Source organism: Corythoichthys intestinalis, chromosome 16 (assembly GCF_030265065.1).
Source record: "Corythoichthys intestinalis isolate RoL2023-P3 chromosome 16, ASM3026506v1, whole genome shotgun sequence".
In the NCBI taxonomy this organism is placed as follows: domain Eukaryota; kingdom Metazoa; phylum Chordata; class Actinopteri; order Syngnathiformes; family Syngnathidae; genus Corythoichthys; species Corythoichthys intestinalis.
Window position 1 is genome coordinate 3321959 of NC_080410.1, and position 16236 is coordinate 3338194.

At 38.3% G+C, this 16236-nt stretch overlaps 1 protein-coding gene across 5 annotated transcripts in view; it reads left to right on the forward strand.

Annotated features, from left to right (window-relative positions):
• Positions 1-1860: 1860 nt before the first annotated feature.
• carm1 (coactivator-associated arginine methyltransferase 1) overlaps positions 1861-16236 on the forward strand; it is a 78202-nt gene continuing 63826 nt past the window's right edge. The window contains exons 1-2 of one of the 5 annotated variants that reach the window (XM_057861011.1): positions 1861-2061; positions 13360-13485. In XM_057861011.1, the coding sequence (XP_057716994.1) occupies positions 1920-2061; positions 13360-13485 (268 nt within the window). In that variant the 5' untranslated portion in view covers positions 1861-1919. The remainder of the gene's footprint in view (positions 2062-13359; positions 13486-16236) is intronic. The other 4 variants (XM_057861008.1, XM_057861010.1, XM_057861006.1 and 1 more) reach the window with 4 other exon arrangements.

Consider the following 16236-nt stretch of genomic DNA (forward strand, 5'->3'; position numbering starts at 1 on the left):
CAATTTTTCTCGCTCCGTCCGGTTTGTCCTTGTGTCTGCAAGTGGTGTCTTTGTGCGTGTCAGTTTTGCACCGACTACACCATGTCTTTTGTCGACATGATTTTGCACGGTGGCCTTTGATCCCACATTTGAAGCACACCAACTCTGTGTCGTCTTTGATCCGGTCACAAGCGTTTGCTTTTGTGGTTTTCTTTGAAGCTCTTGCTTGAGTCTTCATCACTCTGTCGCTTGATTCTGCTGCATTTAATTTTTCCGTTTCTTCAAAACTTCGGAGTTTGGTTTTGAACTCAGCAAATGTCATGTTCTCATCGGTATGCGCCACATGAATTGTAAATGGCTTGTAACTTTCTGGCAGCCCCTTCAAGACCATTGCGATACGTTGACCATCTCCCATTGTTTCACCTGCATTTCGCAATGCTGTGATGGCGGTCTCAGCTCTTATTAAGTAGTCCACTATGCTTCCCTTTTGAAGAGATGTTAGCATGGTGTACAAATTTATAATCCTGGGTTTTCCCTTCCCAGCATAATATTCTCTTAATATTTTCAGAGCTTTTGTTCCATCATTTGGCGCATCTCTCATTATTAACGAGAGGCTTTTATCATCAAAAAGTTGAATCATTTCAGCATAGGCGTCCGCATTTTTCATTTCATCATTTTCTCTCTCGGCTTCAGTGGTTGGTGCTACCAGCACTGTGTTCTTTAGCCCGATTAGATGAAAATGTCCCAACATTTTAGTTTCCCAGAGTTCATATTTAGCTTCATCTCCGTCAAATGCCAGTCGAGGCAACCTACTTGTTCCTTGTGGATCCATGTTGCTTGTTAGCTTTTTCCGCTAATCAGCAGTCCGTCAGCACGCTGTCGCGACCTTCTACACGGTGGAAACTGACTTTACCTCCGAATGACTCCTGGGCCCATAACCTGTTGAGGTGGTTGCAGCTCAACGTTACATTCGTAGGAAGAATTGACGGAGAATAAGTTGTCTTTTAGCCAAAACTTGGCGTGTTTGATTTCCATCGACATGCGGATACATTCTCTCTCACTGCTGTCTTCACAGGCAATTCCACTAATCAAAGTCAAACACAAAGAAGTAATAAAAGTAGCACTTTAGACAATTAAGTCCCATCCTGCTATCTTGTGGCGAAAAGATAATATGTCAATAATAACAAACAATAGGAACATTATTTCAACATCAATTGAGGACACATTTATGAATACAAAACATTTCTCCCACCATTTCTCTCAACAATAAGTCAATACAGATTTAGTTGAAATTGATCATGAATGTCCCATCCCCAACAAAAAGTGTACATGCAGGTCATGCCATATCGTCCCTACCAATGTTGAGACCAAACCTTCGCCCTCGCTTACAATACCTGTATTTTGTGTGTACTTGTAGTACAAGTATGTGTATTTGCGTGTACTTGTACTACTAGTATACCGACCAGTACAGCAAAGCTACCCATGCATTTTCCCCAGAAATTGCCTTTTCTAGCTCCTGATTGTATTGCAACATTGGTATAATAACGCAGATTGATACTCCATTGCGAAGCACTTATCTGGCAGCCCATCGGGGAAGGGATGAGTGCGCGTCAATATTTTGATCCTGGTTGCAGTACCGTTTTTGGCCAATTTTGCGTATTTTTCTTTTAACAAAGAAGTGACCTAAAATGCCCCCAAAATTAATCAGAAGTGACCCGTGGGAGGGTAAAGTATATCCACGCAATTTATCTTGAAATGGCATTTTCTGGTAATTATTACTTTAATAATTAAGGAATTTTCTATGTGGGTATGTTTTCATTGCATACAAGACTACCCACAGTCAAGGGGGCGCTGTTGTAGAGGTAATGTCCTATTCCCTAATTCTGTAGAGAAGAATGCGCCACGGACGGACCTGCCTGTAGTGTACTTCCAGATTGAAAATGGCGGTCTCTGTGTTCCCCGGTGTACGGCTCCTGTCCATCGGAGACGCCAATGGAGATATACAGCGACACTCGGAACAGCAACCTCTGCGATTGGAAGTTAAAACCACACAGGACGCCGCATTACTCAACCTCTCTAATGGTACGTTAACGCTTTTAAAATGAACACATCCGACGTTTGTCGGCAACTGGATGACCATTGCTTATGCTATGCTATATCTTTTGCACATGCTTATACAGCTAGTCGTATAGCCTTTGCTATCACTAAGCTAACGGTAACCCATGAGGGACCAAGTCGTTTTCCGTCGTGTTTCACGAGGGAAAGCGCAAGTGTAATCTTTTGCCGAAGCGCCACCATCATATTAGCTAGCAAATTCGTCCGTTTCAAGCAAAACCCCGCATCATCGTTTAGCTGCACTTTTGTGCAAAACGAAACACCTCAAGCCGTCGTATGCCTTCATAGTGTATTAGAAAAACAATACTCCAAGCCTGTTTAAATATTATGCATTAGCATGTAGCACCCGGTGTTTCTCGTAACAATGCTATTGATGATCAATTGCAAATATTTCATAGTAAATCATTCTGGTTGGTCTTAAGTATTTATCCGGAGTCAAAATAGCTGTCGGTTTGTTTTCAAGTTGATGTCGCTAAGCTTGTTTAGGAGAAGACGTCAATCTTAAGAGCAGCTTGTACGTTCAGGTCCTAGCGGCTGCCCGCATACAGCACAAAATGGGAAAAAGTACTCTTGTGTCCAGATACTTGGGAAAATTATGTAAATGTAACGTTGGTTTGCGTTATATATATAGTGTATTAAAATTTTAATTGTGGGAATTTGGCTTCTATTTTGGGCGAAGGTCCTCCGTGTATTCATCTTTGTTCCAGTAACAATAGCCTCTCTCCTTCCCTCCTAAAATAGATCATCAAAATGTTCCTTCACGACAGCAAATCTGGGCATGTTTTTATTTATTTATTTATTTTTAACATTTTTATTTTAATAATAGTAAAATCATAAGTGTTCTGTAATAACTATAGTTTGACATTTAAAACAAAAACAATGTGGAATGTTAAAACATTTGTTTGATTTGAGTTTAGTCACCAGAGATGCAGGTAATGCAAATATTCTGATTTTGCAAATACCTCTCCCAATGTGTAGAAGCCTAATAGAGATTCAATGACTAAAGGTGACCTATGCTTGGTTTGCAAAATCTTGTCTCTGAAAAAACAGGAACGGCATTGGCAGTTTTGATCATTTTATGAGAGGAACTCAGATATGGTTAATTTGTAATGCGAGTAGTGCTTTGTAGGATGGAAAAATGCCATGATATGGAATATTCTATATCGTTAAGATATATCATCCAATGCCACGCTATTATAGTATTTTACAGTGATTATCGTAGCTCACTTTAATTTGCTATCAACATTCAACAGACCTGTCCCAAATGGGAAATACATGAAGTAGTGCTGCACCATCTTGGCATGCTAACTAGCCATGCTAACAGCGTAGTTAACAAGCTTACGTTATAGTATTTGTTTTACCATCGCTAGACACACTAAACGCGCCGGAGTGAACTCTCGTAGCTGGTGGGAAATATTCATGACAGCTTTTGAGTGAAATTTAGTAGGAGGTGTTGCCTGCACGTCGGCCATCCTTCCTCCTCTAAGCTGCGGCCGTCTGTTTCTATTCGGTAGCCAAAATAGTCCCATACTAGCGACTTTTTGAGGGGGGGAAAGCTCAGGTGTTGTTTCGACAGCGACAGCAGTGTCACCGACAGAGAAAAAACTGGAAGGGGAGGGGTGAGCGCTGCCGCTCCAAGCCATTTGTCGCTGCATTTGTGGGATATACGAAATGGCTAATACTGTATGATGAAAAATTTTAACGGTTTTGAAACCGTGACGTTTTCATACAACGTTAAACTTCGAAACCGGTAACCAGCCCCTGTCTCGTCATACACTATAGTAAGCAGGCCGGTGTTTCCATATATATTTATATTATATTATATACACATATATATTTTGGTTTTTTTTTCCTAAGTGGGAGCTTCCATTATACTAATACTGTAAATACAATCTGCATGCCGTGCACATGGATGTCGAGAGACTCAAGACCTACAGCCTTAGGGAGCAGCAGCAGAGTAGATAAATACATAAAGTACGTGAAAAAAACTTTGCACGTTGATACGACGCACATAAAGGCAACTTCAATAAAAGAAGTCGTTAGTTTTATGGACTTATGATCCGCCAGCTCCTTGTCGTCTTCCAATATTATACCTGGGTGACGGCGCTTGAAGTGTTTTTTTTGTTTTTTTAACCCGTCATTACCTGTTGACGGTATGTTGTGCCCGTCAACGCATTTACGTCATCGATAGGCCTGTCGCGATAGCAAATTTTAATGTGTGATCATTTATCTCATAAATTATTGTAGGGCTGCAGCTATCGATTATTTTAGTAGTCGATTAATCGATGAACTAGTATGTCGAATAATCGGATAAGGAACGTGAAAAATTAAAATACCTGAGCTGAGCCTCAAACTGTATAAAAAAATTAAATAAGGATCTATGTTTAACAAAAGAACAATTGGCTAACTTACATAACAAAAGTCCACGAGCTTAAATGCTATAAAATGCAAACTTTAAAAAAAAAAATTTTTTAACATTGCTCTTAACAAATGGTTCAGGCACATATTCCCACAAAAAAACAGCTAAATATACTCAAACGAAATTATGAATGCATTAAAAAAACACTAGCTCAAACAAAAACTTCGCTTATGTTGGTCTTAACATGGAGCAGCTGGATTCCGCCATGTGAAATGAGGCAGACTAGAGGGCAGTGTGTCCACTTAAATCAATAAAACTGAATGCAACCACTTTAAAAATAAACCATTACAATGCCACAATAATAAAACAAATACTCAAATCAGCAAAATTTAATTCGAATCTTTTTTTCTAATCGAGTACTCGAGTAAATCGATTAATCGTTGTAGCACTAAATTATTGCGATATGCAATATTATTGCGTATATTTTTTTAAAAAACAATTTACAATAACACAGTGAGAATACAGTATATATTAATAGATCAAGACCATTTAAACATGATAAATGTTTACTCTTAAATTCAAAAATACTTTTTAAGAAATCACAACTAAAAACAATAGACCATGCATCTTTTAAGTAAAAGACAACAATATTATTACCGCATTGAAACACAAAATAAATAAAATGTCTTTTTCAAGAATAAAATCAAATTGCACTTAATAACTTAAAGAGCATATGACACCAGAAAAAAAGTCTTAAATGGCATTATTATGTGAATTAGAATCATATTTTGAGACGATTCGACTATATACAACAATTTAGCAAAGCGCAGATGACGAGAAATTAGTCTTTTAATCTGCCGGTTAGCCACGCCTACCATTATAGGGCTTTAGCGTCCCAAACAGGTGGATGACGTCAGCGGTAGACTGGGCTCATCGGTTTTACTATTCAGCCCATTGAGGGGGAATTGTTCAGAACGAGGAAAACGCGATGAAGAGAGCCGCAAAATGTCATTGTTTCAGTCTCTCTACTCTCAATATTTTTATAGGATATTCTTTTTATCCAAGTATTTTTCCCCAATAGCTATATAAATGGCTTGAGAAAGACCAGTCAGCCCGTCGAGGGGGAACTATTCACAATGAGGAAAACGCGACGAAGAGAGCGGCAAAATGTCATTGTTTCTGTCTCTTGACTTCAATATTTTTACAGGATATTCTTTTTACCCAAGTACTTTCCCCAATTGCTAAATAAATGGCATGGTCATGACAAATAACAATCTTGTGCTAAATGGAATATAAAATAATAAAAATCCATTTATTCAAGACGACATGGCAAAATTACTCCATAATGGTCAAAACAGTCGACTTCACCTTTACTGTCGCACCTCCCGAACGATATTTTATGACACCTAAATCGGACATATGTAATTTCCCTTCCCCGGCTTCGGAGAATGTAAACAGACCAGAAGGAGTGACAGCTAGCCGACATGCTAACCCGAACCGAGGGACGTTTCAAAGTCTTCGAAGTGGAAAATCACACATAACTAGCCTGGATAATTTGACATGACGACCCGGTTGTCGAGTTTCTTTGCGGATCGGCAAACCGCCCGGCGGAGAGCAATTTACAGTTCGTTCCCTGGAGGAGGATGGCTGGAGTTGTTGTGGAGCTAACGTGCTAACAGCTAACTGCTAATGAGCATGAGGATAGCTTTTTACATGCCTATCAATGATCAAACGTAAGTAGTCCTTTATTTAAAGGCATTTTATAGTGTTTACTTTGTAATCACTGTATTCGTATTTGACATAATACAAAACAAGATGTTTACTCACTTCCTTGTAAGTCCAATGGTCCCACAGTAAATATCCACGTTGAATGGGAACCTTTTAAAACTCCAAAAAGGCGCATACGCCTCTCCCGCATACAGAATGATTTTTCTGCAGCCGTTTGGCTGGCGTGATGCAAAAAATAAAAGTATTAATCCGCTAAATCAGCTGAATCCTTCATCCTCATACACAACAGTACACTGTATAGTGAAGAGAACGTCTTCTACCGTACACGTCACAGCGCCCTCCTCCTCAATGAGAGACCGAAGCCGGAAGTCACTCATTTTCATGGCGCGGGATTCAAAAAACTAAATAAATATAGCGATCGCTTCCACACACATCCAAGCGGTCCATATCATTCAGGGGCATAAAATACCGCGTGTATTATGAAATAAACATGCTTTTTCGTGTCACAGGCACTTTAAGCATTTAGGCAAATGAGAACTTTTCCCCTCATAGCTTCTGCTATGGCGTTCCATGTGTAATATTCTGATTGGATGTTTTCCGAGGGACCCTGAACTGCACGCAACGGTGATGTTGTTTTGTTCATGTGACGCGGTAGTGAAAGACACAGCCTGCCGAGAGCCTCAGGTTGAGGTAGTGTTGTTAGCGCCGTGTGTTAATAAAAAACAAAGTTGTCAGCACGTCGTGTGTTTGATATCATTGCCAGAAAAACACACATAATAGGACACCATACAACTTCCTTTTTAATGTTGTCCTTATAATGATGATCTACTGCATCATAAATCACTTTGTGGCTTTCCACCTCCATGATAGAGCGTTCTTCGTCCATGCTCCCTGGTTAACCTGTGTATAAGCAACTGGGCTGTTGACTCCAGGCACGGCTCTGCCCATTTTGACGGATGCGTCTCCAGCAAAAATAGAAAATGGCCTAAGCCATTGACTGCGGACCATCTCCGGCGGGCTCCGGCACGCCGGAGATGGTCCGCAGTCAATCCGGAGCACTGGCGCGGCTGGTATACTTTGAACAATAGGATATAATGGGAACGGATTGGCTCCGACGCTATTTTTTGACGGACCCGGATCGAAGATGCATTTTGCGTAGTTGGTGACAAGGAATCCGAACTTTTAACAGCACGTCTGCCACTACCATGTGATGAATGGAATTATTCCATATTGCGACAGGCTTAGTCATCAATGACGTCGACTAGTCGGGACAGCTCTAGATGAGACACAGTTAAATGTAACCATTACAAGTGAACATACACTCCTTGGCTAAAGTAAAATTAAAAGTGCAAATAATTCCAAAACTGGAAAAGCATCTCTTGAAATAGTACAAAAATAAATACTCATTCAGTGTTTAAATGACTTCAGCCTAGGGCTAGAGCAAAGTAAACATTTCCTGATCTGAAATATGAAATAAATAAAATACTTTAAAAAGTCTTCGTTTAGGCCAGGGGTCCCCAAACTACGGCCCGCGGGTCAGATACGGCCCGCCTCCACATTTGGTCCGGCCCCCTAAACAATTTTTTTTTCTTTTTCTCAATAGTGTTCTTTATTTCCAGGCTTTTTTTTGTGAAGAACCCAGAGAGGGTTATTTGGTTATTATCTAATTAATTAATAGCGTTATTATCATTTATTATTATATTTTATTATATTATAATATATTTTTATTATTATTATTTTATTTTATTTACTTTTGTTCCGTGAAGAATCCGGAAAGGGTTATTTGATTGTGGCTTTCTGAAAAACAATAAATTTTTAGATTTAGGCACTCCTGCAATCGTCAACACTTTTCCTGTTACAAACTGACCCGGCCACTCATCAGGTAAGGGTAAAGTTATGTGGCCCTCACAGGAAAAAGATGCCGGACCCCTGGTTTAGGCACATTACCTCTACTGTCCCCTGGATTGAACAAGGACCAACTCCGACATGGATTTACTCAAATGTATTCGCCGTCTGACTTCGTGCACCGAACCGTTATGTCCATACTGTGACCGTACTGGGTGAATACAAATACCGTTGCACTCATACTAATTATCTACTTGTACTTGTGAGTAGTTTCAACTTTTAAGAATATATTAAGCCACAATGATAGTATTAATTGATAATAATTTAATGAATGTATATTTTGTTGTTCTGTGTGGGTTACGTGTCTTGTGCTGTTTTGTTTGATCATTTGATGCTAACCTGTAAGAATCTTTTGTTTTTGCTTTCAGTAGAAGCTAAATTAGGTTGAGGAAATCAATTCATATACATCATAAAATGAATGAAAAATAGAAATAACAAAACACATATCATTTTATGTGTGATGGGATGTAGTGAAAACAGGCATCAAAAAGCTTTAAGGCTGCTTTGATCTGGACCAATTCGTTACAAAGGCATCAAAGAGTTTGGTATTTCCAATTTGTAGGAATGCGTTCATGTACAGGTTGTGAAGGGAAGGGTATTCTCAGCATCCCTTGAAGTTAACGTTTGGAAAAATGAATAATTACATGTTTCATTGCTTTTATGGGTGTCTAATTCTTTCCTAATATATCCACAAAAACAGACCCCAGGTGTTGGTAGACGTCACTTTTTGCTTTTTTTCTGGATAAAAAGAGTCCAACTAGTTTATTTTGATCATCCTGTAGTAGTAATATAATATTTGTGTTTATCCAACTCACAGTTTATAAGTTTTCAGTTGTCGCCTGAGTTTGTTGCAGGCAGGGTGGGAGCTATTTCTCTGCTATTTTGCAATTTTTTTTTTTTTTTTTAGGAGAATGGCCCTTAATCTCTGAATTACTCAGATCATCAAAAGGTTTAGAGTGTAATCTGCCCTATTTCCAAAGTCAACTGGGATGGGCTCCAGCACCCCGTGACTCTGACACTAGGGTAAACAGTGTTGAAGTTGGGGGAAATACTGTATTTTCCGCACTATAAAGGCGCACCTAAAAGCCTGCTTTTTTCTCAAAGCCTTATAATCAGATGTGCCTTATAGATCAATATGGGTTAATCATGACATGACATTTCCGAAAGACAAGTTTCCTGGGCAAAAATTTGGTAGCGCCATCTTTGAAATTTTCTGCTACGGACTTCCAGTTTAGACACAACAACATGAAGTGTGGTTGAAGTAAGCAGTGTGTAGACAAAGTTAAAACTGCTAAATCAAACCACAGGAACCACAGAATCTCCATAAATGGATTCAGCATGACGTAGATGAGGCTCTTTCTGTGCTGTGTGTGAACTCCTGGAAGCGCCTATATATGTGGTTAGAAGTGGAATGTTTTGATCAGTGACAGCTAGTAACTACAAAGCGCCAGTGTCGATCTACCTCGCTGTGGGTTCCAAAACGTAAAGCCCTCAGAATCCGACGATCTCCTCGCTCCGTCCCCCTTGCGCACTGCTGGACAGCAGCAAAGAAAAAGTTCATTTGTTTAATCCAACAAAAAGCAATCCACAGCTTGTCATCCAAAAACATAAACAAAGGAGCAACTGAGAGATAGATGTTAATCCAAATAGGAAGAGAGAGAGAGAGACGTCAAAAAACTATTTCGACTCTATGCTTCCTGCTTCTTCTGCATAGTGCGACTGACCCTCCACACAGCCACTTCCGCATTATATAGCACGTTGTCAAACGTGACGTCACGAACTAGTTCCACAAATAAACAAATCACAACTTGTTTTATAGAACCAAAGTAAATCTTTTACAACTAACTGAACATTTAGGCTCCTACACTCGCCATACGCCTTAAATCGAAACCAGCAGCAGACAATAAGTTAAGGATGTGCTTTAAACCTGAAGAATCCACCTTGAGGATTGTATGTTTGTTCTATCACTTCGTGGATCGTTTGTGAGCAAAATTCTAACAATCTGTGCAGCATGTGTTATCATGAGGTGTAGATTGATAGGCCTACCACTTGAGCAAAATCAGGCGGAATTACAAATATTACAGTTGCCGAATGCAGCAGGGCTGACGCGTATTTTCTTGTTACAAGGAAATACTACAAGCCAAGGTATTTTTCACCTGGTTAGATTTAGAGCTGTCCCGACTAGTCGACATAGTCGACGTCATCGATGACGTAAATCCGTCGACGAGCACAACATCCCGTCGACGGTTAATGAAGGGTTAAAAAAAATATATGCGTGGAAAGTTCAGAATGTCGGATGCTCTGTATGCAAGCGGGGAAAGCGGCACAAAGCCAAAAAAAGCGCACCAGAGTGTCCAAAACATTGACTTATTTCAAAGAAACAACGGAGGGTACACTCTTCTGTCCTGTCTGCCGTGAATAAACACCTCAAATGCCGTCACCCAGTTTGTAATTTTTTTTTTTCATTTTTTGTACACCAGAGGGTGCTGTCGCCTTACTGAATAATAATGTTTCATTGACAATGGGCCTATAAGTGCTATTAGTATTGTCCTTAATGCTAACTGAAAGGTTTATTTCATGTTATGGTTTATTTTATGGTATAGAAAATTATATAGGGTTAAAAGGTCATCTATATATACAGTATATACAGTGATTGCACTCAAGGGAGAGATTGTCAATGATAAGGTAATAAATTAAGGAAAAAGCAATTCATTAATATATAAATAAGATTTAAAAGGAAAAAGGTGAAAAGTTTTTGTTAATTTCTAATTGTGTTGTTTTATTTGTGTGCACCGCAGCTCTTACAGTGTGATTACATCAAGGATGGAATAAAAGTTGTAAACCATCAGTTTAAGAGACCACCTTTTCAATCGGGATGCTACACTAGTTAATTGTATCAGCATTTGAACTCATTGTTTATTTGTGATTTATTATTGTTATTTACGTGTTTATTTGTACTTTAATAAATAATTTAAGTGTTACAATATGTTTTTTGTGAATTGATAAGCGTCAACAAAAATTTAGTACACAAAAACCAAAAAAAATTTAAAAAAAATTTAAATTATTAGATTAGTCGACTAATCGTAAAAATAGTCGGCTGACTAATCTGGAGAAAATTAGTCGTTTGGGACAGCCCTAGTTAGATTATAGTTATGGTATTATGAGTTCATCACACATGTACAGTAGTATGAAAAAGTATCTGAACCTTTTGGAATTTCTCACATTTCTGCATTTAATCATCAGTTGTGATCTAGTCTTTGTCAAAATCACATATATGTAAAAACAGGGTCTGCTTTAACTAAAACCACCCAAACATTTATAAGTTTCCATATTTTAATGAGGAAAGCATGCAAACAATGACAGAAGGGGGAATAATAAGTAAGTGAACCCTCTGCCTAAGGAGACTTAAAGAGCAATTGAATCCCATTTTACCAAACAATTTAAATCAGGTGTGAGCCAAATCACTGTTGAGTGGTTTAAAGCTGCCCTGCCCACTATAAAACACACTCCTGGTAAGAATTGTCTTGATGAGAATCATTGTCTGATGTGCATCATGGCTCGGTCAATAGAGCTGTCTGAAGACCTGCGATCAAGGATTGTTGATTTGCATAAAGCTGGGAAAGGATACAAAACCATCTCTAAAAGTCTGGATGTTCATCAGTCAACAGTCAGAGAAGTTGTCTACCAATGGAGAGAGCTTGGCACTGTTGCTTCTCTCCCAAGGAGTAGCCGTCCACCAAAGATGATGCCAAGGTTTGCGCGCAGAATACTCAGATAAAAGAAGAACCCTTGCGTGTCTGCTCAAGACTTACAGAAATCACTGGCACAGTCAATATCTCTGTGCACACATCAAACTATATGTAAACTTTGGCCAAGAATGGTGTTCATTGGAGGACTCCAGGAAGGAAGCCACTGCTGTCAAAAAAAAAAAAAAAAAAAAAGTTCCTCGTTTAATGTTCGCAAAAAGGCACTTTTTTGGGGGGGGGGACACAAAATATTGAATGTGATGTCTCACTTACTTATTTTCCCCCCTTCTGTATTTGTTTGCATACAATCCTCATTAAAACATTAAAACCTATAGATGTTTGGGTGGTTTTAGTTATAGCAGACACTGTTTTTTATCTGTGTGGTTTTGGCAAAGATCAGATCACATTTGATGGTGATTTTATGCAGAAATGTGAGAAATTCCAAAAGGTTCAGATACTTTTTCATAACACTGTACATATAAACACAAATAGTATCTAATTTTTTTAAATTGCAGATATAGATCGTAATAAAACGTTTGAACAACATGATTCCATTTCGTGTTTTATTTATAACAATGGTGCATGTGCAAAACAGGTGAATAAATCACAATTTATAAAATTATTAGAAAAATATTATCAAAGGTGGAGCCTAAATCGAGCCTTCCATCATCTACGTAGAATGCATGTAGTCTCGATATATGTCCTTAAACATAAATGTTGTTGTGAGGTACATCAAGTTGTCTTCCCTTTCCTCACGGCGTTTTCCACCTTAAAACAAGCAAATAAAAAACATTTAACTCTTGCAATTATGCATATTGTCTAAAAAGCCCGTATATGAGTCAATGAGTGTTTTTTTCCCATTGCTTTATCATTGAATAACTACATTTAGCAAAGCTAATGATGTCTCAGCTGTAACGTAACACTCAGAATTGTAGTCAAATTGAACATAATTGTACCTGTTATTGCTTGGTGGTGGCACTGTCTTGGTTCCACATCTGCCTACTTGAACACAAAATTCCAGTATTCATGTATTAGGAGACCTTCAACTTTGTTGATGTGCAGGCACCTTGGAGCCTTTCACGTCCCTGATTTCGTTTTCATCCACTGTCATTAAATCTATAAAATACAAAAATATTTTGGTCGTGGCAACTCGGAGTCATTTCTTCATGTTTGCTTTAAAAAATAGAAAATGTTATAATGAAAGCCATATGTTATTCAAACATAAAACAAAAACATTTTTAGTTGAGTGCTAGATGAGGTTTCAGGAATAAATTGATATAAATGTAATGTATTTAAATTTTTTTTTTAAAAAAGAAAAAAAGAAAACATTGACACCTTTTTAAAACGATATCTCGATTCTTGGCATGAGCATATCGATAACCTCTTGGGATGCAAAGTATCACGATATATTACCAATTCGATATTTTGTCACATTCCTAATATACACTCCTACATTCAACCATTTGATTGTATTCTCTTGTGGATAAAAAAACGTTTCATGCAACCTTTTGATTCCATTCTTTTTAGGGGAAGATGCGAGTGTCTTCAAGTGTTCCGTTTCGAGGGAAACAGAATGCAGCAGAGTGGGGAAGCAGTCATTCATTATCACACTAGGCTGCAACAGCGTCCTAATTCAGTTTTCTTCACCTGCAGGTACTCAAATGAATTTTACATCCTTACATTTTATTTCTAAATTATACATTTGATTTCTATGGTCTGTATTTTTAATAAAGTTATTTCAAGGCACAACAGAAAGGTGATGGCCATGCTATTTAATGGGGTGGAACAGATAATCTAAGCAACCATCGGTTCGCCATGAAGTATGATGCTGTCAGTGCATTCGCTTTTGTTGATGTGGTGGCCCTCAGTAATTGTGTCTGTCCTTAGTGCTAGTGCTTTTTTTTCTTTTGAAAAAATCCAAATTATTCCTGAAGCCGCTCTGAAGGCTTCATTGCCTCGTTTTCTAACTTTTGGCCAAATGTTATGCAGAGCGGATTTGCCACCAGGGACTCACCTGTTGCGACTAGGCATGTGCCGATATGAGATTCTGACGGTATGATAACCTTAAGGCAAAATATCACTGTTTCATGGTATGGAATTGCAATGACAGCTCTAAAATGTGTTGCTTTGAGATATTTGGGTTAAAAAATTTCTATTGAACAAGATTTTTATTTTTCAAAGCATATTAGCAAATTGGAACATATGTAGTAGTATAATGCTTAAAGGTGGGAATCTTGGGGCACCTAACGATTCGATTAAGATTCAGATTTGATTATAAATTATTGATGCAACCCCCCCCCCCCCCCCCCCCCAAGCTATTAGCTGCTATTAGCTGCTTTTAATGTTTATTTACATTATTATTACACTAGTTACATCAATTGTACAAAAATCCTCTCAGGTTAAACAAACGACTATTTCAGTATCAGGTTAACAGTTCAATCCAGTAAATAAAATAGTCAAGTCCCCATTCGCTATCACCAGCTTTAAACTACATTCAATTAATTTAATGTTGTAAATAAACCATTAAAGTTGTTAAAATTGCCACCGTTATTACATATCTTCCCTTCTGTTTACTTTCGACATGTGAAAGTTTTAAAACTGTTTTGAAGATAGATTCAAGTCAAGATTTTGCCGATTAAGGAGTATTCTAGATAAAAAGTTACGTTCGCTACAACAGCCTTCCAGAGAAGTCTACTGCTTTAAGATGGCGGCCGTTTACTAACGCCGGCGAGTCTGTCATTTCGCATCTAGTTTTCTATACATGTGCTAACGCCGGCTAGTTTTGTCATATCGCATCTAGTTCTTTATACAAGTGATATCTACCAAAGCATTATGTGCACGTAGTTTGTAGCGGCTGTCGGCCGCAGTCAGGTATTATTGGTTTTTATCTAGCAGCATGAGTTGAGCCAGAGCTGTGAGTTGAGCATGATGTTTACTCTCGGTCCGTTCATCATTGCTTCCCGAAGACTGCGCTGTATTTTAGTTCCGCTTTACTTGGCATGTTTCGATAATCGGAATTTGGATGTTTGTGAATCGTTCTCCAATCTTCTGCGGCCGAATCGCGAATAATCTAAGAATCGGAAATTTTGCACACCTCTAATAATGTTAAAATAATTTTTTTTAAAGATGAAATATTGTAAATAAAATTAAAATAAATGCAGTCCTTTAGGTGAGCCTAAACCCATAGCCACAGCTCAACATTATTACGATCAGGACAAAAATAATTGAATTCTTTTCCATAAAAAGCACGTGTGTATGACTCGTATTATGTTTACATTATACACACTCTTTCTCAACACAGACAGTTGCCAGAGAGAAAAAACTAATTTTACCACCGCTAGATGCACTAAACACGCTGGAGTATACGCTCGTAGCCGGTGAGAAACAGTCATGACAGTGTTTACTAGAGCTGGGAATCTTTGGGCACCTAACGATTCGATTACGATTACGATTCAGAGGCTCCGATTCGATTATAAAACGATTATTGATGCACCCCCCTCCTTTTTTTTTTTTTTTTTTTTTTTTTTAAAATAAAGTTTTGTACATTAGTTCCAAAATTGTTCAAAAATACTCTCAGGCTAAACCAAACTACTATTTCAGTATCAAGTTAACATATAGCAGTAAACAAATATACAAAAATAACATTAAATTAAAAAAAACTCCAGTCCCCATTCTGTATCAGCAGCTTTAAACTACATTCAATTAATTTAATGTTGTGAATCAACCGTTAAAGTTGTTAAAATTGCTCCCGTTATTCCATAATTTCCCTTTTGTCTACTTTTGACATGTGAAAGTTTTAAAACTATTTTAAAGATAGATTCAAGTCAATATTTTACCGATTTAGGAGTATTTTAGATAAAAAGTTAATTAGGTTTGCTTGGAAGGTTCGCTACAACAGCATTGCAGGGAAGTTTACTGCTTTAAGATGGCGGCCGTTTACTAACGCCCGCATCTAGCTTTTTGCAGATGTGCTGCTACCGCTACCGAGTCTATAATCCATCTAGTCCTATATAAATGATATCTACCGTAACATTATGTAGCTTAGCTGTACTTGTAGCAGCTTTTCGGCAGCAGTCAGGTATGTTGTTGTGTTTTTTTATCTCGTGGCATGAGTTGAGCTAGAGCCGTGAGTTGAGCGTTGGCATTACCCGAGGGGCCGGTTAATGAGAAGCATTATGTTTAGCTACTCCCGCTCCGTTCCGTCCCGAAGCCCGCGCGGCGCGCTGAGTGTGTTGTACTTCCGCTTTACTTGGCATATTTCAATAATCGGAATTTGGATGTTTGTGAATCGTTCTCGAATCTTCCATGGCCGAATCGCGAATAATCTAAGAATCGGAAATTTTGCACACCTCTAGTGTTTACTAACCTTTAATTTTGTATAAATGCGAAATCATATTGGAGGTA